This window comes from Danio aesculapii, chromosome 13 (genome assembly GCF_903798145.1).
Source record: "Danio aesculapii chromosome 13, fDanAes4.1, whole genome shotgun sequence".
Lineage (NCBI taxonomy): Eukaryota > Metazoa > Chordata > Actinopteri > Cypriniformes > Danionidae > Danio > Danio aesculapii.
Window position 1 is genome coordinate 22,414,989 of NC_079447.1, and position 23,398 is coordinate 22,438,386.

At 38.2% G+C, this 23,398-nt stretch overlaps 1 protein-coding gene across 2 annotated transcripts in view; it reads left to right on the forward strand.

Moving 5' to 3' along the window:
- Positions 1-14,255, forward strand: part of wdfy4 (WDFY family member 4) — a 95,556-nt gene extending 81,301 nt beyond the window's left edge. For both annotated transcript variants that reach the window (XM_056470325.1, XM_056470326.1), the window contains 5 exons: positions 1,549-1,728; positions 9,014-9,196; positions 9,637-9,733; positions 10,391-10,511; positions 13,309-14,255. In XM_056470325.1, coding sequence (XP_056326300.1) covers positions 1,549-1,728; positions 9,014-9,196; positions 9,637-9,733; positions 10,391-10,511; positions 13,309-13,375 — 648 coding nt within the window. In that variant the 3' untranslated portion in view covers positions 13,376-14,255. The remainder of the gene's footprint in view (positions 1-1,548; positions 1,729-9,013; positions 9,197-9,636; positions 9,734-10,390; positions 10,512-13,308) is intronic.
- Positions 14,256-23,398: the final 9,143 nt, after the last annotated feature.

A 23,398-nucleotide genomic window follows, 5' to 3' on the forward strand; every position in this document is an offset into this window, starting at 1 on the left:
AATAAATGAATGAATGAATATTAAGTAAATTTGATGATTTTTTTAATGATATTTTTTGTTTAAATATATTAAAACTTATAAATATTGTATGGTATAACAAAAACACTTTTGTTTAGTAATGTGCATTGCTAAGAAGTTAATTTGAGCAACTTTAAACATGATTGTCTCAGCATTTTTATTTCTTTTTAATTTTCAGATTTTAGATTTTCAAATAGTTGTACAGTATCTAGGCAAAATATTGTCTTGTCCTATTAAACTATATATCAATGGAAAATTTGAGATCATTTAGAAATCTCAATTTCCAAAAATGTACACTTATGACTGGTTTTGTGATCCAGAGTCACACATAAGAACAACTATAAACAAAGACACATTAGGCTGTGTAGCATCTGTCTGTCCATTCTGGAAGCTGACTGATGTGAGCTTATTCCCAGAACATACAACTGGTGGCTCTGACCAATGAGATGATGCTGGACTCGCACTTGACACTTGGGTTACAGTTGCAGTCAGAATTATTAAAACCCCTTTTACTTTATTTTATTTTTTTCAAATATTTCCCAAATTATGTTTAACAGAGCAAGGAAATTTTCACAGTATGTCTGATAATATTTTTTTCTTCTGGAGAAAGTCTTATTTGTTTTATTTCAGCTAGAATAAAAGCAGTTTTTAATTTTTTAAAAATCATTTTAAGGTCACAATTATTAGCCTCTTTAAGATATATATTTTTTCGATAGTCTACAGAACAAACCATCGTTATACAATAACTTGCCTAATTACCCTAATCTGCCTAGTTAACCTAATTAACCTAGTTAAGCCTTTAAATGTCACTTTAAGCTGTATAGAAGCGTCTTAATAAATATATAGTCAAATATTATTTACTGTCATCATGGCAAAGATAAAATAAATCCGTTATTAGAAATGATTTAATAAAACTGTTATGTTTAGAAATGTGATGAAAAAAAATCTTCTCTCTGTTAAACAGAAATTGGGGAAAAAATAAACAGGGGGGCTAATAATTCAGGGGGGGTTAATAATTCTGATTGCAACTGTAGTTGTATGAAGAACACAGACTTGAGAGAGCAAACAAATAACAAATAAAATGTTTTGTTACAGAGCAAGTGATCTAGAGCCAAGTTCACACGCTTGTCCCTGATATACTTAAGGCAAAGTTTCAGTGAAATAGAGAGCTAGTTTGATTATTTAGAACAAAAGTTTTGGCCAAAAGTTAAAACAAAGTTTGTTATGAAGTCAGGAAGCCAGACGTGCGAACATCTGACCTTGAAACACTGAACCAAGGTAATAAACCAGAGAAAACCAATCATGTAATTGCTGTGAATGGGAAAGATTTTACCAGCTGGAGCAAACTATTCCAGAAAGTTTGTTTTGGTGAGCTGTTTGAAACTTCTGATATGAACTCTAAAATGTGATCTCTGATTTGGTTTGAAAAGTAGATACAACTTCAAAATGTAAACTAGTGGTAAATAATCAAATAGGATGACTTTTTCCCCTCATTGTTTTTAAAAGCAGACATGTTGTTATCCATCCTAGACCCTGTATGGACACACTGACACAGTGACGTGCCTGGTAGCATCTGAAGCTCATAGCATGATTATTAGCGGCTCCCTGGACCAGACCTGCATCCTGTGGGACCTGGAGGACCTCAGCTACATAACGCAGTTACCAGAACATTCCTCTGCCGTGTCTGCCCTGGCTATTAATGACCTGACCGTGAGTAGCCTCCAGCAAAAACACGCGCGCTCTGAGGTCAGCGTGCACTTTTCAGCTCCCAAATCTCTCCCCATCCATCTCACTCCCGCACATTTAATTTGGTTAGGGCTGTTCTGCTCGTGTTGCCATCTAGATGACACATTTATACCGGCTCATTTGCACCCGCAGAGTGGTTTCTGCAACTCCCCTCAGCCAGCTGTGTGAAGGAAGGGTGGGCACATCCTTCCCTTCAGACCTGCTTTAACGCTTAAACCCCTGTTACACAATGTGAAACATACCTACTGCTACAAAACACAAAAGTGTTGATGCGTGATTCTAAACACACTTCAAATAATTTCAGATATAGATAATTTAATAAAAAAATTTTGCTATAACAATTCTTTTTTATTATTATTATTAGTATTATTTCTTCATTCATTTTAAATATTGCTTAAAAGTGCTTAATAGATTGCTTAAAAGATTAGTCGAATGTCTGAAAAAACTTGAGAAGAACTTGAAGACATCCCTTGTAAGACAATATACGCATATTAAAATAAAAAAATTGAGATTCTAAAAATTTACTTACATTTTTGAACTACAAAAATAACATTTATCAAGAGTAGCTGTCTTTAAAAAAGTTTATAAATAGATTAAGAATAATCTTCTAAAGAAATATTCATGGTGTTCTATAGTTTAGAGTTGGTAAGATTTGATTTTTATCTCGTTATTATTTTTGATAGGTGTCTCTTATGTATTTTGTGGGTGCATTTATTTGATACATTTGACAAAATTACAGTAAAATGTTATTGTAAAAGAAAAAACTATTATTAAAATATATAGTTGAAGTCATAATTATTACCCCATGAATTATTAGCCCCTCTGTTTATTTTTTTCCCCCAATTAGGTTAGCTAGGCAGGTTAGGGTAATTAGGCAAGTTATTGTATAACGATAGTTTGTTCTGTAGACAGTCGTAAAAAATTGCTTAAAGGGGCTAATAATTTTGACCTTAAAATGGTTTAGAAAAAAATTTAAAACTGCTTTTATTCTAGCTGAAATAAAACAAACAAGACTTTCTTCATACTGTTAAAATTTCCTTGCTCTGTTAAACATCATTTGGGAAATATTTAAAGAGGTTTGAATAATTCTCACTTCAACTACACACACACATATATATATATATATATATATATATATATATATATATATATATATATATATATATATATATATATATATATATAATTTTTTATTATAATTTTTTTTTTCCAAAATGTAATTTAATCCAGTTTTGTCATGGCAAAGCAAAGCATTCCTTTATAAATCATTCTAATATGGTAGTTTGGTAATAATTGTTATTAATTAGGGATGCTCCGATCGATCGGCCAGAGATCGGTATCAGCCAATTATCACATTTTATGACTCAATCCACTCACTAGTCTGGCCAATCACAAAAATCAATCACAAGTGTTTGTTTAGGAGTATACAAGCAGAAGAAAATCCCTTTTAACTTCTTATGCATCAAAAATGCATAATGTTTCCAAATTGTTTTGTTAGTAATTTTTCTTAATTTTTTATGTATTATCTATTATTTTCTGTAAAGCTGCTTCTGACCATGACATGTCCACACTATATTGTTATAAGAGACTTGTTTAAGGGATTATATGCAACATTCTTCATTTATTCTCTTAGGTAAGGAGAGATCCCCACTGAAGTATCATACTAGAGGGAAAATGTGCTTTATGCAAAGTTAAAGTAATATAAAGCTTAGTTATATAAAGTATCAGAATCGGTACTCAGTATCGGCTCCAAAAATCCTGATCGGAGCATCCCTATTATTAATTACTAATTATTATAAATGTTAAAAACAGTGGTGCTGTTATGAAGCGGACAGGAGACAGAGGTAAGGAAACGTTAGGGTGTTTATTAAATGACAACAAGGAGCACATGAAGGATAGCCAGGAGGATCAGGAATGATGTTGGGGTCTTTTCCTCCGTGGCTGGGTAACAGGAATACACGAGGATGGACAGCACACACCAGATACAGCTGACAGAGGATGACACAGACTTGGAAGGACTGGAAGACAGGACGATTCGGGTGGACCAGGAAGACTAGGAGGAATACAAAGAGAACAGGTAAGTAAAGCGTTTGTTTTAGCTGAGGATGACTACGCTGAGTGGTCGCTCAGTTGTCCGCTTTCGTCGAGACGAGCCCGGACAATGAGCGACTGGAGTGCTGTGCTTTTATCTGGTGCTCGTGAATGTGATGCAGCTGTGTGCTCATTAGAAGTCAGGTGATGGTGATCTTCGTGAGTGGGGATCGTGAGAGCCTGACCAATCCGTGACAGTACCCCCCTCCCCAGGGCCCGCTCCTGAGGGCCGACACCTCCGACGCCGTGGTGGTCTCCCTCTGCCTCTAGGCGCTGGGAACTCAGGGTGGCTCTCATGAAACTCCACCATGAGACTAGGATCGAGAATATCAGCTCTGGGAACCCATGTCCTTTCTTCGGGGCCGTACCCTTCCCAGTCCACCAGGTACTCCAACTGGCCACCACGACGTCGGGAACGCAAGATCTCCTTCACTGCGTAGACGGCTCCTTCTTCTAGGAGCAGTGGAGGAGGGGGTTCCTCTTCGTGGTCAGGCTCTGTGGAGGGAAGAACAGGATCGTGATAGGGTTTCAGGAGTGATACGTGGAATGTAGGGTGAATACGGTAGTGAGAGGGTAATTGTAGTTTGTAGGTGACGGGGTTAACCTGTTCCACGATGGTGAAGGGACCAACAAATCGGGGACTTAACTTGCGAGAGGGCAGTCGCATGCGTATGTCCCGGGTGGATAGCCACACCTTTTGTCCGGGTGTGTATCTGGGTTCTTCAGACCTTCTTCTATCGGCGGTTACCTTGCTTCGACGGACTGCCCTCTGCAGATGTTGATGAGCCTCGTCCCAGACTCTCTCGCTCTCCCGGAACCAGTGATCCACTGCGGGGACATCAGATGGTTCGCCATCCCAGGGAAAGAGCGGTGGTTGGAAGCCCAGGACGCACTGGAATGGCGTGAGTCCGGTGGAGGGTTGCCGCAGTGAATTTTGGGCATATTCTGCCCAGCCCAAATACTGGCTCCAGGAGCTCTGGTGACCACTGCAGAAGGTCCTCAGGAACCGTCCCACCTCCTGAATCTTCCTCTCTGTCTGCCCGTTGGTTTGGGGATGATATCCAGAAGAGAGGCTGACGGCCACACCTAGGAGCTTGAAGAAGGCTTTCCATAGACGTGAGATGAACTGTGGACCTCTGTCCGACACAATATCTTCTGGAATACCAAATGACCTGAAGACTTGATTAAAGATATTGTCGGCTGTTTCAAAGGCTGTGGGAAGACCTTTCAGAGGGATTAGTTTGACAAACTTTGAGAATCTATCTACGATGACTAGAATACAGGTATTACCTTCTGACGAGGGGAGGTCAGTGATAAAGTCCACTCCTAGGTGTGACCAGGGACGGTTCGGAATCGGCAAGGGATGGAGCTTTCCAGCGGGTAGATGACGTGGGCTCTTGGATTGGGCACAGTCCTTACAGCCCTGAACATATTGCCTCACATCCCTTGCCATGTTTGGCCACCAGAATCGTTGGGATACTAGCGAGAGAGTATTGTTGATCCCTGGATGTCCAGTGCCTAGCGAGGTATGTAAGGAGTGGATCAGATCTACCCGGTGTTCAGGTGGTATGAACTGCCGATGAGGAGGGCATCCCGGCGGAGCAGGGGCTTCCGGAGTGGCAACGACTGGAGGAGCGTTCCAGGTGATCGGACAAATGGAGATGTGTTCGGGAAGAATCTTCGTTGGGAGTTCTTCATGATCGTGATGTTCGTGTAAACGAGAGAGAGCGTCTGCTCTTAGATTCTTGGGTCCTGGACGATAGGAAATGGAGAAATCAAAACGTGAGAAGAAAAGTGACCATCTGGCTTGACGTGGACATAGTCTCTTGGCCTCTTTGATATATTGGAGGTTTTTGTGATCTGTGATCACCTGGAACGGATGTTTGGCTCCCTCCAACCAGTGACGCCACTCCTCCAAGGCTAGCTTGATTGCTAGAAGCTCCCTGTCTCCTATGCTGTAATTCTGCTCCGCCGGGCTCAACTTCCGAGAGAAATAGGCACAGGGATGCAGTCGGGGCGGTGTATCATGATGTTGGGATAATACTGCCCCGACGCCGGTGGTGGATGCGTCCACTTCCACCACGAAAGGAAGATTTGGGTCAGGATGAGTCAGGAGTGGGGCCCTTGTGAACTCCTTCTTAAGAAGGCGGAAGGCTGCGGCTGCTTCTTTGGTCCACTCCAGTCCTTTGGGTTTACCCTTGAGGAGATTAGTGAGAGGTGATGTAATCCTGCTGTAGTCCTTGATAAACCGTCTATAAAAGTTAGCAAACCCAAGAAACCTCTGGAGCTCCTTAATGGAAGTGGGTTCTGACCAGGATAGAACAGCCTCAATTTTCTTCCCATCCATACGTATACCGGTTTGGTCAATGATGTATCCCAAGAAATGAATCGACTTCTGGTGGAATGAGCATTTCTCCGCTTTGAGGTAGAGGTGATGTTCTCTCAATGTGTGTAGGACCTCCGCAACGTGTTGGCGATGTTCGGCCTCACTCCGGGAGTAAATGAGGATGTCATCTATGTACACTATTACAAAGTGGTGAAGAAACTCCCGGAGGACTTCATGAATGAAGTTTTGGAATACGGAGGGGGCGTTGACCAGACCGTAAGGCATGACCTCATATTCATAGTGGCCAGTAGGGGTCACGAATGCTGTCTTCCATTGGTCCCCCTCACGTATTCTTATCAGATTATACGCGCTGCGGAGGTCCAATTTAGTGAAGACTTTAGCTTCTCGGAGCTGTTCCAAAGCGGCTGGTACCAGAGGAAGGGGATATCGGTATTTTACTGTACCGTTATTTAGGACCCTGTAGTCGATGCATGGACGCAGCCCTCCGTCCTTCTTGGCCACAAAGAAGAAGCTTGAGGCGGCTGGTGATTTTGAGTGACGTATGTACCCCTGACTCAGAGCCTCCCTTATGTAATCTTCCATTGCCTGATTCTCTGGAAGCGAGAGCGGGTAGATCCTACCTCTTGGCAACTGGGCATCTGGAACTAGGTCGATCGCGCAGTCCCATGGCCGATGCGGCGGTAGCTGGGAAGCTCTCTTGGGGCAGAAGACATCATGAAAGGAGCTGTACTCCTTAGGAATGTGGATAGACTGCTTCTCAGGAGGACTCTCGACCGATGTTGTAAACAAAGAAATGGGGTTCCGACCTTGAAGAGGGAGATTTGGAAAACAGGTAGGTGTACATCCAGATCCCCATTTCTTTATCTCTCCTGTGCCCCAAGAGATGATGGGATCGTGCTTCACCAGCCACGGGCGCCCTAGAATGATGTCCATATTTGCACCCTCCAGAACCAGAAATTGAATCCTCTCTTGATGTAACAACCCCACTTGAAGAAGGATGTCTTCGCATTGTCGATGGATACGGGTCGAAGATCGAGTGCACTGGGTTATCGGTTGTATCTGGTATATATGCGAGGACGCCTCAGTACGTAGGTGGAGTTGACGACAGAGGGATTGGGAGATGAAGTTCCCTGCTGACCCGGAGTCGATGAGGGCTGTGACAAGGAGAGAAATAGAGGCAGTAGTTATTTGTACGGTGGTAGTAAGTGGTTTACATTGTTCAATATTCGTACTGAATACACTCACTGAAGTCCGAATGGGACGAAGGGGACACTCCATACGGGTGTGTCCACTGACACCGCAGTATAGACACAGACCCCGGGTCAGCCTCCTCTGTCGTTCCGCTGATGTCAGTCTTCCAGACTCTATTATCATGGGTTCTGGTTCTGGAGAGGCTGTTGACTCAGGCGATTGGAGGAGTGCAGACGAGGGGGTGATGGTGTCCTGTTGATAGGAACGGAGACGATCGGAACATCGGAGAGAATGTTGGATGAATCTCTCCAGACCCATAGTATCATCTAATGTGGCCAGCTGGATTCGGAGAGTGGGTTCCAAGCCGAGCCGGTACGTGGTCAACAACGATCTCTCATTCCATCCACTTGCAGCTGCTAGAGTGCGAAACCGGAGAGCATATTCCTGTGTAGATAGAGTACCTTGCTTTAGATGATACAGCTGCTCTCCAGCGGCTACTTCCCCATCAGAACGTCCAAACACCTCTTTGAAATACTCCGTGAAGGTAGTGATGGAATTCATGACCGGCCCGGCTTGGTTCCAGATCGTCTCAGCCCATTTAAGTGCAGGCCCAGAGAGTAGTGATACGATGTAGGCGATCTTTGACTTATCTGTGGGATATAGAGAAGGTTGCATTTCGAATATGAGGGAACATTGTAACAGAAAACCATTGCACTCCCCCGCTCCGCCTGAGTAGGGCGCTGGTCGGGCCATGGGACTGGAAGGAAGGGCCGAAGAAGAAACTGTGGAGGCGGAAGTGCTCGGTGCTGGTGGTGCGTTGGAAAGTGGAGCTGGTGGCTGTAGAATCCGCTTCAACTGGTCCACCAGCTCTTGAAAGTGATCGGGGGTGCTCATGTTGTCGTCGTTATTGGTCCGGGCTTCTGTTATGAAGCGGACAGGAGACAGAGGTAAGGAAACGTTAGGGTGTTTATTAAATGACAACAAGGAGCACATGAAGGATAGCCAGGAGGATCAGGAATGATGTTGGGGTCTTTTCCTCCGTGGCTGGGTAACAGGAATACACGAGGATGGACAGCACACACCAGATACAGCTGACAGAGGATGACACAGACTTGGAAGGACTGGAAGACAGGACGATTCGGGTGGACCAGGAAGACTAGGAGGAATACAAAGAGAACAGGTAAGTAAAGCGTTTGTTTTAGCTGAGGATGACTACGCTGAGTGGTCGCTCAGTTGTCCGCTTTCGTCGAGACGAGCCCGGACAATGAGCGACTGGAGTGCTGTGCTTTTATCTGGTGCTCGTGAATGTGATGCAGCTGTGTGCTCATTAGAAGTCAGGTGATGGTGATCTTCGTGAGTGGGGATCGTGAGAGCCTGACCAATCCGTGACAGGTGCTGCTTTTTTTTTGTGAAAACTGTGAATACATTTATTTTTCAGGATTATGTGATTCGAAAGTTCAAAAGATAATAATATTTACTGTAATTTTATTTTAAAAAGATGCATTCAATTTGATTATCAATATTAATTTCTTTACTGAGACCTAATTTTTGGACTTATAAATGTATAAATAGATCATTGACTGGTTTATGCTTGATTAATTGTTCTTCTTTCTCTGTCAGGGTGAGATTGTGTCCTGCGCAGGCACACATTTATACCTGTGGACCATGAAGGGGCAGCTACTGGCCTCCTTAAACACTTACTATGAACCTGAAGGAAACATTCTGTGCTGCTGTTTCAGTCAAAAGCATGAATGGGACCCTCGCAACGTGATCATCACCGGCAGCGCTGATGGCGTCGTCCGGGTACGAAACATTTCTCTCAGAAAGACTGAAAGACGATGGGGCGTAGCTTTCGAGTAGCCAACTTTATAATGAGAGCGCTTAAATGAGAAGTCTCCTCCAAAGACTACACCTTTGTGTTTAAGCAATAAATCTTTCCTGTAGCGTTTTGTGCTTAATAGTCAGGTAATATAGCTGCAAAATATTAAAATATGGTAACTGGGATATTGAAATGGGGCTCACAGGCTTGGCTGAGAAGTCCCACAGAAGCATTAATAGTTACATGTGCTCACTTTAGATGAGGGAGGAGCAGTTATTAAATCAAAATGCTTCTTAAATTAGGCATCAATTGGAGCCCGGACCTGCGACATCACTGGCCAGCAGATTTGATTTATGAATATAGCTTCAATTGCATTCGATTTTTTTTCTTTCTTTTTTTCATTAACCGTGTGGTTCTGTTGCAGATATGGAAGACTGAATATACTAGAGTACAATTACCTGGACATGAGGAGTGCTCGGTGTCTCAAGGGCATGTTTTGTCATCTGCTCCTGAGGAAGCAGGTAACACTAATACACTTTACCTTAAGTGCAGAATTGAACTAGAGCGTGAATATGTGCTTTTGCTCTCGCCTCCGGTCATAGGAGCTTCCTTAATGGCCGGCGTGAAATAACAGGAACTCGCCAGGAATATTGGAAAACAATGCGCTTTATGACGTCACGGGGATCGTTATTTTCTAATATACAAGTAATGTTTGAAATTAAATAGCCAGAACAAATACTAGACATCCTTCAAAACTGCTGTGCAAATCGGATTAGGTCTTTTTTTAAGTGTGATGGTGCAAGCGCTCAGCCGGAGGTTGGGTTTTGAGCGATTTGAAGAAAAGTTCATAATGATCTACTGTTTTCGTGCGACACATTAGGGCTAGCTGCGAGGAATTATGGGGCAAAGTTATTAAACATACAGCCTGTAAACACTGATGAGCAATTTTGCTGATGTAGGCATGCAATTTAGAAAGCAATAATAACCAAATCCAATTTGGTACACATTGGTTACAGCACAGCGTCAGCGCGTGTAAGTATCAAGACGTTGAAATTAAATTGGGGGAACTCGTTGTAACAGTGAAGGCTTTATATTAGATGTATTTCTCTCAATTTAGCAGCATGCTGACCGTAAATAATCTCTGTCTCATATCTCACTCTTGCTTTTGCTTTTCTTAGACAGCGGCTCGTGGAGGTGGGAAAGACACCTGGTGCTCTGTCGAGAGTTAAACCGCAATCAGGCCATCTCTCGTCGACGCTGCAAAAATAACCCTGCCATTACAGCTCTGGGCATATCCAGGTATTGACAAAAGGCCAGACCAAAATGTGGTCTGTAAGCTGGATCCATTTAAAGTTATTAAAGGGATACTTCACTTAAAAATGAAAATTCACTCAACATTCACCCTGTTTTTTTTCTTCTGTTGACCACAAAAGATGTTTTAGCCAACCGTTAGCCACTAACTTTCATAGATTTTTTTTTTTTTTACTATGGATGTCAATTGCTACCAGTTTCCAAAATATGTTCCTTTGTGCTCAACACTAAAAGGAACGTTTTGAAACTACTTGAGGGTATGTAAATGGTGAGCAACTATTCATTTTTGATTGAACCTTCCATTTAAAGGTGCCATAGAATGCCTTAATAATATATCAGACCCTCTAGTTTTTCACAAATTTTTTTGTAGATTTTTTTTAATTTTATTTTATTTATTTATTTATTTTTTTTGCAATAAAAATGACCGATGATTTTGTGGTGGTAATTCCCAGAAATTTGCTGACAATTTTTAAATATACTTAAAAAAATAAAATAAGTAAACAAATATATAAATATATATAAATATATAATTTTAAATATATTTAATATGTTATATATAATATATAAATAATATATATATATATATATATATATATATATATATATATATATATATATATATATATATATATATATATATAGTTGAAGTCAGAATTATTAGCCCCCCTGTTTATTTTTTCCCCAATTTCTGTTTAACGGAGAGAAGTACTAGGTTAATTAACTAGGTTAATTAGGTTACCTAGGCAGGTTAGGGTAAATAGGCAAGTTATTATATAACGGTGGTTTGTTCTGTAGACTATAGAAAAAAAATTGCTTAAATAGGGCTAATAATTATGGACTAAAAATGATTTTTAAAAAATGTTTTTATTCTAGCCGAAATAAAACACATAAGACTTTATCCAGAAGAAAAAAATATTATCAGACACACTGTGAAAATTTCCTTGCTCTGTTAAACATCATTTGGGAAATATTTAAAAGAAAAAAAATGAAAAGAGAGGCTAATAATTCTGACTTCTGACTTCAACTGTATATATATATATATATATATATATATATATATATATATATATATATATATATATATATATTATTATTATTTTTTTTTTATAAATGAAATCTTATTTATCATATTAGGTAGCCTACTATGGTAGGTTTGCAATCTGACAAAGTTAAAGCTTATTTTTATCCACGATCCTACTTTCTCTCCCTCAGATTTCACTCCCCTGAGCATCTGACATCATGTACCTCACATTTAGGACATGCGTTAGGGCTTTTCCTACCGTAATACACCTAAAACACCTGGCTGGGAAGGGTTTTCTCTCATTAACTGCAGGGAAAGCGTTTTAAAAAATCATTTAGCAATTTGATGCACACCATAATACCAGCTATACATGTAAAGCACAAATAATGTCATTCAATTTGGCCACATCCAGAGGCCGTCATCCTTGAACCAATCTCCATCATTGTAGGCTGCTTGTTTTTCTGTCAGTGCCTTTGCTCTGTTTGTTCCCATTTTTTTTGCAGTCTGAAGCATGTCAAATCCACAAAATGCCCTATTAATGCCATAGGATGTCTAATCCCATCTTTGCATTGACTTCACATGTAAATCACTCACGATTCATCTGCGTCTGCTCACTGCACAGGCCGCAAAACAACGCAACATACATATTGTAGCTGCAACATCTATTAGTCATGTAAAACAATTAATTGCGAACTGAAATAAATAAAATTTGATTATATGGTATGGAATTGGATGTTTTATGAGATTATTTAAATTTTTTGCGATTATTTTGAGTTAAAAAAATTAAGAATTTTGCAGGATAATAGAAAAGTTTGCGACTTTTTGTTGATTCTGATTTAGCAATCACGAAAATCATGAAAAGCTATGGGTCTGATACATGTTAAATTGTTATCTGATTTCTACATAGAAGGTATGTGGCTTAGGTAAGTGCAAACCAGTTCTATTTCCAACCCTGAGAATAAGCGATAATATGAGATGGTTGGTTTGACCATATTTGGAAGGGTTGTGAATATTAATGAGCTCTGCTATAATGCAGTGACTGTCAGTTACTGACGCTCACACACACAGCATGATGTACTCTGAAATACACGCGGTCAAAATAATCATAGTTCAGTTGTCAAAAAAATATTTCAACAAATAGATGGATTCCTTGTTAAATGAGAATCTTTTCAGCTGTCATAAAAAATTGTTGTAAGGTTTATCTTTGCTAAGAGTGAGCTAGCTATATTTATGCCACCAGAGGAACCTAGTTTAGTCTTAAGTTGAGTTGTGGATGAAATATAGGCTAAATCATAATTACACTTGACAAACTAATTCGCAGATTTAATTAGAGTAGTGTGAAATATGAAAGCACAGGCAGCAATTTCTATCAACCTTTACATAAACAGATGCCTTTTTTAAGTTTATTGCTGTCCTTTCACTCCAGAAAAATCACAGTAAGGGCTAAGTGATATGACATGATGCATAAATGTTCAGTAAACACTTACAGTGAGCAGTTTACATGTGTTTTCCTTATAAGTGCACCTCTCTGCTTCCTCATCGGCAACTTTCACAGTATAAATGTTAAACTAAAAAAATATACTGTTAAACAGACCTTATGCTTCTTCGGGTGGCACAGAATAAATTTATGATCTATATATATTCCATATTTTGCATTCTACGGTGACATGAATAGGTATATACAGGATCCATATTTTCAATCTATGACACTTTTGAGCTCAGCATGATTAGCAATCTGAATGTATGGCTTTAATGTGATTTCAGAACGCACGGCACACTGCTGGTAGGTGATGCCTGGGGCAGGGTGTTCGGCTGGTCCTGCGAGAGCTAGGATCAATCCATCATCCGTCAGTCAGCGTTCACGTAGGCTGTAACTGCAGCCACACGGCAGCAGAGAGTCCAGCTTAAGTGCTGCCGACGTCTGCACTTTGCTCTCACCACTTCCAGCAGGACTGCTGACTTCAGGAGAGCCGCTCTGGGTCTGGTGAATTACAGGGATGACGCATTCTTTCTTGGACTGGGTGAGGCTCGCTGGCCGGGGCCGGAAACACAACACTGCTTATTTAAGAAATGAGAGATGATGCCATTTAAAAAAAAAGAAAGAAAGAAAAATCAGTCTCGGTTTTATTGTATAGTAGCTCTGTTCCTCTCGCTGGACGTTCTGGATGTTTATTTTATAAACACCGGTATGCTGGAGTTTCAAAGCCAGTCGCTTGTGTGCCATTTGGTATTTTTGTTTTAAATCACACTGATGGACGTACTGAATGTGCGCTCGTGAAGCAGCAGGGTTCTGCTTAATAGCTGTGTTTTATGCTGCACACAAGATTTTTTCAAATGCTGTATACATGGTATATCAGTATGATTTTATTAGTTAACTGTGTAATGAAATCAAAATAAAATAGTTTGCTGGTTATAATGGGATCATGCTATCTCAGGCTGGGAAAGCGCTACTTTTAAAGGGCTGAATCAACCCTCCTCAGCCAATTAGAGTCAGACTTTCCATTGGCATCATGCCTCAGATTCCTGCCGTGAAGGGTGCGGATCTGTGAAGCTGCATTTACACACATTCCACGATCGGGAGAATTCTGAAATAAATGCCACTGAATTATGGCATACAGGAAGAAATGGTGATATGCTGTTTTAATTGTAAATAATTAATGTTGCTTACATTTAAGTTTGAATTTGTTTACATTAATAAAAATTAACATAAAGCTTTTTGTTCACATATTCCATTATATATTTTAAGCACAGTACAGAATAAATAAGGTTGTTTTTTAAATGAATAAATAGGTTTCTGTTACATTAAATGACGATGAAACGTTCTTCATGCATATTTTGGTAAAATATATTTTACATTCTGTATTGTTAGTTTCAAAAAACATGTTTGTACTGCCTGTTTTTACTTACCCTCAATCCGCCCAACCCTAAACCTCACCCCAACATTATCAAACATTGCCTTGTTGTGGCGAATGCAACTATTGTTCATTTAATCACCAGTTTTAGAATGAAAAATATATCTATTTAACCCGCTAATGCATATTTAATCTTATTAATTTCACCGGCGTCGTCAACACATAAAGTGTAAATGTGTAACATCATCTATTAAAGATGCCAGTAGTACTAATGATTCTTATGACTCGAATAGCATCATTTAGTCATGACCTTCAATGACGCTTCTGTTTGCATGCAGCCCGATTAATAATAGCCGGTATTTTCTGACATCCTTAATGAGTCATGAGCAAGTGTGTTTATTCTACACAAATGCTAACGTGTTTAGGCTTTCTGTGAATTGTCCAGTTGTACAGGTGGTCCCCAGGCAGCATCCAGCAGTTGATGTAATGTTTTTGGTAGTTGTCTGGGCTACTGCGGTAGTTAAATCCATAGAATCAACACAGATGTCTGTCACTACATGCAGAGCAACACAACAGAACTGTAATATGGATCCTGGATAAGGAGTTGATGTTTAAAGCTTTTATGCGCATTTGCGTACAATTAATTCTTACATTGTATTAAACTGTAAATGCTGTGTAATATACAAATATTGCAAAGAGGTAGAAGTAGAGTTATAATAGTCACGGCCAGTGGTGTAAAGAAACAAATTACAAATACTCAAACTACTGTAATGGAGTAGTTTTTCTCAGAAATTCTAATTTACTTAGTTGTGCATGTTTACTAAGTAGCGAATGTTTTAAAATGTGTACTTTTACTTTCCCTTGAGTACATTTTTAGTGCAGTATTGGTACTTTTACTCTACTACTTTCCTTCAACCTGCAGTCATTACTTTATTTTTTCTTGTCCATGGTGATCAGAAAAATCAGTCAAGTGACAGATGTTTACTGTATAATGACCGAAATGGTTTTAATCACCCAGCAGGCAGAAGACATCAACATGACATTAGATTGACGTTGTACCTCAACGTCGTGGGGCATTGTGTTTTGTTTGAAAATGAAAATCGGTTTGAGGTTAGAACTCAAAGTCAGGCTGATGTCAATGTCCCTAAAATCAACCAAATATCAATGTCTAATGATGTTACAGCTTGACGTTGTGTGGACAATACCAATATGACTTGTGATTTTGGATGCCATATCTGAGGAATAAACGTCAGTATTTGACATCAATATGATGTTGGCTCGACGTTGGATTTTGGTCACTTTGTAACACAACCTAAAATCAACCAAATATCAACATCATTTGGTCACCTGATGTCATGACCTAAATCAAACCTAATATTAACATCTTATGATGTTGTGTGCGTGCTGGGCAATCACTAAATGCACTACAGAATGTTACGTTTACACACATCCACAAATTACATGTAAATGCATCAGCTTTTTACAGCGTAATACTCACTAGTCAATACTCTTGAGTACTTTTGAAAGGGCTACTTTTTACTTATACTTTGAGTAATATTTACAACAGATATTTTTATCATTTACTTGTGTATAGGTTGTGAGGATTTGCAGCATGTGTGCTGTCAAATGAATGAACATCTTTTCTTAGTTTGCTCTCGTTTTTCGTAATTGCACGTTTTCTTAAATTGCAGCACGTTAAGCTGTCTTTGCCACTGGAATATACAGTCAAAGTCAAAATTTTTAGCTCTCTTGTGAAATTAAAATTTAAAAAATAATATTTCCCAAGTGTTGTTTAATGGAGGGATTTTTTTCAACACATTTGAAACATAATACTTTTATTAACTAATTTCTAATCACTAATTTATTAGTCTTTGCCATGTTGACGGTAAATAATAATTTCCTAGTTATTAGATACTAATATTCAGCTAAAGATGCAATTTTGTTTTTGAGGAACAGTTTCACATTTATTTATATATTTTGGGTTTTAAAGGGTTTGAATAAAATAAAGATAAAAAGAGTTTTATATTTTTTTGTGATAAAGCACAGCTGTTAACCTTGAGCATCAAGAAATGACCATTGATGATGATAATCTAAATTTAACCGGGCATATTGTTCCTAATTATATTTGGAAATGTTCATTTTTGGGTGAACTATCCCTTTAATGCATCTAAATCATATAGACCATTTCAATGTGATCATGTCATTGGCCCAATAGTATTACCAGCTTGTTATCAAACTATTTCATAACTGTAAAAAGAGGCCATGTTAATGTGAACAGCTATCATGACATTATTTATCAATATGTGGGCTCTATTTGGATTCTCAGAAGCTAGAAATTAAAAATGTGAAACAGGAAATACTTTGGGACCATTGTTTTTGTTTACATCCCTCACAATGGTCTTTATTCAATTTATTGTCTTTTCAAACAGTACATAACATTTGTCAATTTAAAATGCTACACTGTCTTTAAATTTTCAAATCAAACAAGATATAAGTTATTTTAAGTTTACTAATCATATTCTTAAAGTGCAATTTAATCGATTAATTATAATAATTTATTTATTTAATTTTATATCATAGGAAATATTGTAAAAATGTCCTTGTGCTGTTTAACATCACTTGGGAAATATTAGAAAATACTAATTTCAAAGGAGAGCTAATCATTTTGCCGTCAACTGTATGTATTATACATCTATTTATGTCTCATATATTATTTAAAAACATGGAGTCTTGTATTCTTATACTAGAGCTTTTCAGAACTCACTTGTTGGACAGGCTTTCTATCTACAAAAAAATTAAACCAGATGTGTTGTGTAACTTTGCTGTTAGCCAAGGGTCTCTTTGGCTCATGTGAGTGGGGAGAGTCTGGCAGACAGCAGGGAAGGAGCTGTGATTACTGGGAGCTCCCACCAGGCCACGCTCCACTTGGCTCTCTGGGGAAGAGGGCTAATTGTTGCTCCCCTCCAACCTTTGGAGACTGTCTTCTCCTAATAGCTGTCATTAAGCAGCATGAATAATCCAGCGGTGGGGGTCGGTCATAAAGAAAATGGGGAATCTGAGATCAAGCGTTCCATAAGGTTATATCTCCACTGCGCATTGGTGTGAATGGGGAGATCGGTGTAAATGTGCTTGCTTTTAAAATGCGGAAAATAAAACAATGTGCATTCTGTCAGTCAGTGAGCCGCAACAGCAACGTGAGTTACCTATCTAAGCGAGTCTTCTTTTTTTTCATTAAAAACAAGCATAATGGTGAATTCATGGTGGATAATAAGCACACATTTCATTTGTTTCATCAATTTCACTGTATGGATTACTTTAGATTTGGATTTGGATTTAGAATTTTTCAATAGTTTGTTTCAGTTCTTTTTAATTGATGTACCCCAAACCAGAAGTGCAAACCATGCTTTGTCCCATTGGGCTATATACTTTGTGGACAGAAAGGGTTTTTCAGCCATGGAAAAACTTCCATTAAAAGGTTGATGTGATTATTTTCAGTTTTATGTTTCAGTTAATGTAATTTAATTTAATTTAATTCAAATATAATCAGTTAAAGCCTTCATTTAGTTGTTCAAGCGTAAAACGGGATGAAGGGCTGTTTCAACACAAGCGCCATCAGAAGCAACAGGAGAGCACTGAAACTCCATTGAAAATACTGTGGTGAAATAAATTTCCATAATTTAAAGACATGATGCGAAAACAATGGAAATTAATTCAGTGCTTCTTGTCCAGTCTGAGACCCTCTTTTTATTGTATGTCAATCAGGCCATGAAGATCATATTTTTAAATAAACCAGATTTTAAATGCTGCAATTTTATAATGGCATAACAGTTCATTGAAGTGCTTGAGCTGGCCTATTGGCTTATTTAAAGTCCCTGTGGATATAGGCTATTTGCACACTATCTACCTAAATAATATTTTTTTTAAAGTGTGTCCTTAACTATAATTAAATGACTAATCCAAAGTTACCCAGATGGTATACTAACATATTTGTGGTGCAAATTCGATATGCACACTCTAATGGCTAATATTGCCCACAAAATATAGCCTTCTGCATGTGAATTTGATTATAACTACAAACATGGTGAAAAGTAATGAACAAACAACATTAATTAACGTGCAAGTCTTCTGCATTAAAGATCTGCAAATGGCAGGTTAAGGTGCAACTTCAACTACAGTATGGTAGGAAATCAATTATATAAGAAACGTGGAGAATATATGACAACAAGATGGTTGACAGGGCAGGTAAGTGAACAACCGAGATGTTAAAACGTACTGGAATTTACCTATTCATCTGTTAAGTAAGCCTATCTTAGGTACTTGTCTTCACACACAAAAGATGCCTTAAGGTGCAAAAACAGCCTACATTAAAAATAATAAGTAAATAGTAAGTCCATAATAAACCCCAAAACTTTATTCATTCATTCATTTTTTTTCAGCTTAGTCCCTTTATTAATCTGGGGTCGCCACAGCGGAATGAACCGCCAACTTATCCAGCACATGTTTTATGCAGCGGATGCCCTTGTCTGGGAAACCCATCTCTGGGAAACATCCATACACACTCATTCACACACATACTGTACACTACAGACAATTTAGCCAACCCAATTCACCTGTCGCCTACCACATGTCTTGGGACAGTAGGTGAAACCGGAGGAAACCCACGCGAACGCAGGGAGAACATGCACACTCCACACAGAAACGCCACCCAGCCGAGGCTTGAATCAGCGACCTTCTTGCTGTGAGGCGACAGCACTACCTACTGCGCCACTGCCCAAAACAAATAAATTAACCAAAATAATAATAATAAAAAAATAAATGCTGCCACATGCATCTGTTTAATTTGTTAAATTCTCTCTTAACTCTTAAATTGAAGCACTCAAGCTAAATGACGCTTAATTGCTATTGCTAAAATAAGTGGACATGGCAACCTCTGAAGAGCAAAGCAGCCTTCAAACAAAACAAGCTGCCTTTAAGTCAAAATCAGTTACCATAACGAGTCTTTAGTTGCTGTGAATATTACTTAAGTCAAAAACAGCCATACCAAATGCCAAGACGTCGAACGTTGCTATGGGTGTCGTACCACCACGTAGCCTATCCACTGTCAAAGTTTCTAGAATGTTTCTAGAATTAATCCCTAAACGTTACACACTAAGAGACCATTTTACAGGATTCACTCCCATAATTAAACGCGATTGTCTCTGCTGAAACGTGTGGCCTAAGCGTTATACTTTTGAGGAAACAAATTTAAAAATGGAACTTTTGGAGTTTCTCTGGAAGAAAGAAAGGTAAGGTGACATTTACAGAATTGCAATTTTAAACGTTTCGTCTCGGTAAGTTACTGAAAATGACTCGAAATAATTCTGTTACAATTCTTTCATAGGACACTTGAACTGCAGTTGTCAGTAAAAGAGCTGTGTAAAAAACCTTCAGCTTTTCTCCGTTGGAGTTCCTCAACGAAAATGTGTTCTGGAACGACATGTGCGTGAGTAAACAATCACAGACTTTTGTTTTTCAATGAATGTGCAGTGCAGTGCGGAAAACGAGTGTTTTTTTTCTTTATATTTGGTCAAGGGTGTTGTTCAAAGCAGAATTGAGAGCAGATGAACTCGCTCTGATGGCCTAATATGTACGCGTCTCTGTAGTTTTTGTGGCACGCTGTGTTGTGGATTTTTCTCCCTTGAGAACAGCGAACATTCTCGCTTTGTTCTGGGCTTTTGTACTCGCAACATCTGCACAAGTTTCATACAAAACAGTGTACAGAGGCCTTTTTCTCTGAGAAAATCCGGACAGCTACACTGCATGGCTCTCCCGCAGAGCAGAAACAAAGCGGGACAGCAGAAGGTCATCGTAAGTTTAGATGAGTCGAGACGGACAGGCAAGCTTTAATGAAGATACTGCCACTTATTACTGCTTTTGTCATGCTATTGCATATTTCATAAGTGACTATATTTGTTCTGTTTACTAGCAAAGACTAAAGAATACACTTAAAGGGACTTAATCTAATATATTTTGCCATTCATTTCTATGGTGATCTGCTTGTGAGCTATCAATTTAGTTTTCACCACTGATCTAGTTGAGACTAGATCTTTATCATACTTTATAATTAATTGTATTTATTAGATATGCGAAGGAGCCATGCAAATCTCAACCTTGACATGATAAAATTAAGATTTCAATAAAAGAGTTTTTTTGTGTAAGCAAGTATTTTACAGTACTTTAAAAATGTTTTCAAACAATTATATTTGATTTACCCAAAGACATACAGGTGCCAATTTCACATTTGTCACATCCATAACAAAGCTTTTTTTCATAAATGCAAAAATGTCAAATAAAATAAAATAAAATCCATAATTTTTGTTCTATAGTAAGCCAAGGTGTATCCTTTTGATAAGCAATATTTATTTTAGGTTATGCAGGTTAATTCACTACAAAGAATTTCTACAAAGTATTTTGTATACTGTAAACTCACTAACTTTTTTGTTCACATCCATAATGCATGTTTATTTTTCTCATTTAAAATCTAAAAAAAAAATGATCCCACAACTGGAAGGTTAGATGTTTTGTAAAATATAAACAGATGTTTCAATAAAGTGTTAACATAAACTCTCTGTGAATTTATGTTTTGAGTTTTTGCTGCAAATGCCACATTCATAACGCTGGAATTGCTTATATATTAAATAATTGGTAATTCTGTTTTGTTAGCGAGTGCATTTCTATAATAGTTCAGCATAGTTTCTAATCAGGTCATCTTTATTTCTATAGCGCTTTTACAGCATAGATTGTGTCAAAGCAGTTTAACAATATTTCGGATTGTGGAACATTCCAGCATATCAGGCAGTGAGTAGAGTTGTGGAAAAATACTGGTGTAGTTCTAGTTAAATTAAAACTGATTTAGTTCAGTTTAATACTGTAAAACCCAACAGTCAACTTTATCAAATGAAATGAGTGTAGTTAACTTAAAATTTACTGAAAGTTAATTCTACTTATTTAAAAAGAGTTTTGAACTCAGTGTTGAAGGTAATGAGTTAATTTAATATCTCATTACTTCAAATAAATGGAGTAAATACACAGTACTCATATAGATTTGTACTCAGTTGGTTTGCGTTCTTTTTAATTATTGGGTTTAACTGTGCTCAAATTGCTTCTTTTACTCAAATGGATTAAGTTCACAGTACTCATTTGGATTAGTTTTTGAACCTAAATAGTTTGTTGCAATCGGTTTCCTCAAATGGTTTGCGTTACCTGAACTTTTTGGGTTTTACAGTGTAATTCTAGTCACTATGCGTCTAGTCTCAAAAGAAAGGGAAAAAGTAAACATCTATTTAATATGTTTTAGTATCTATCACATACTTCCTGGTTTCAAATAAGCAGTATGTAACAAATAAGTAATCTAATGATAGGAATAAAAATCTAATGAATATGTACTGGAATCTAATAAATAAAGACTAGTATTCAATTAATAAGTGCTAATATGCTTTAAAGGTCTTGAACTTAACTTAAAATTAAACTTTACTTAAAGGTTGTCAACTGCTTTGAAATGTGCATTTTTTGCTCGATGTGAGAAGTAATTTCAACTGAACCATGAAGACAGGGCAGAGCAAAGAGTAGCGTTTTTTGCACAGCTTTGACAGCGAGAGTGGTTGAGCTCAAGCACATCAAATGAAAGCAAATGAGAAACGTCTTCAATGGGGCGGGACACGTCAGATACTAGACAACATGCGATTGGTCAGAAGATTTGATAATAATCTGAAGTATGAGGTGATGTCAGAAGTGACAAACTGCAAACTTTAGGTGTTTATAACTTCTAAATGCATTTTTGTTTTACTGTTTTGGACACTGTAGCATCTGTAGCAACGGAAACATCTTAAAATGCATTATTTTGATTTCACAGGGAAATTAATGCAGTATTAGCAATATTAAGTAAAGAATAACCACTAGTAGCTACTGGAAAGCATACTAGTATTAAAAAATAAGTACTAGTAGCATCAAAATAACTACTACTGTATTGCATAGACTGCAAGACAAGATTGCAAGACAGGCTTTGATGAAGAATAGCTGTGTTTATGTTTAGCGCTAACGTAATGTTTCTGAGCGCAGGAGAAACGTATCTTTCTCTCCGACTCCCTCTGCATCTCCATCTCAGGCCGCTCTGCCATCCTCACGAATGCTGCATCTGCTCATTAATATGCGCTGTGACCACAATGAAGGGGGAGAGTCTCTCTCTTTAACCTTTGTGCATGCGGCTAATTGTGCTAAGTAGAGGCGCCTAATAGACTGGAAAATAATCACCATATATCTCACAAAGAGAAGCAAATGACCTTCTCAAAAGACAATAGCCATCTCAGTTTTAATACGTCGGTGATTTTATGATATTAAATGTCAAACCATTTGGGCTCCTCTGAATAATTAAATCAAATAAATTATTGCACCTAGGCAGAACCATCTTGTAGACTAACCCAATTATAATGCACTGTAAAGCTAATTATTAAGCATGATTACAATTAGTATGATTTTAATAAATGTAACCATTATAGGGTTCATCACAGTCACTGGCTCTTAGCTGTGTGTGGGAGAGAGAGACGGACTGAAAACTCAAGAGCGGACGATGAGAGAGGACAGAATGAGCTCATCATGTGCTTTGTGTCTATTACTTGCTTATAATTTAGGCTGTTTTTTATACAGATTGTCGATCATATATTACAAGCACAAACACACACACACACACAAACAAAAATATCACTCAGTCAGTGTAACAAATTTTTTTATACCCAAAAAATTTAGGACAAAATTCATTTTATGACACATTAAAAGATTTTATTTTTAAGGATCTTATTGCGTCCCCAAAATATGAATTAGTCGTATTTTTAACCTTTATTCTTTGTCAATGTCTAATGGCAAAAACATCAGGTTTTTCAAAATTTTCAGGAAGAATAAAATTATTTAAATAATCCGATTATTGCATCATAAACCGCCCCCTTTCCAGTTGTACACATTTGTTGCTC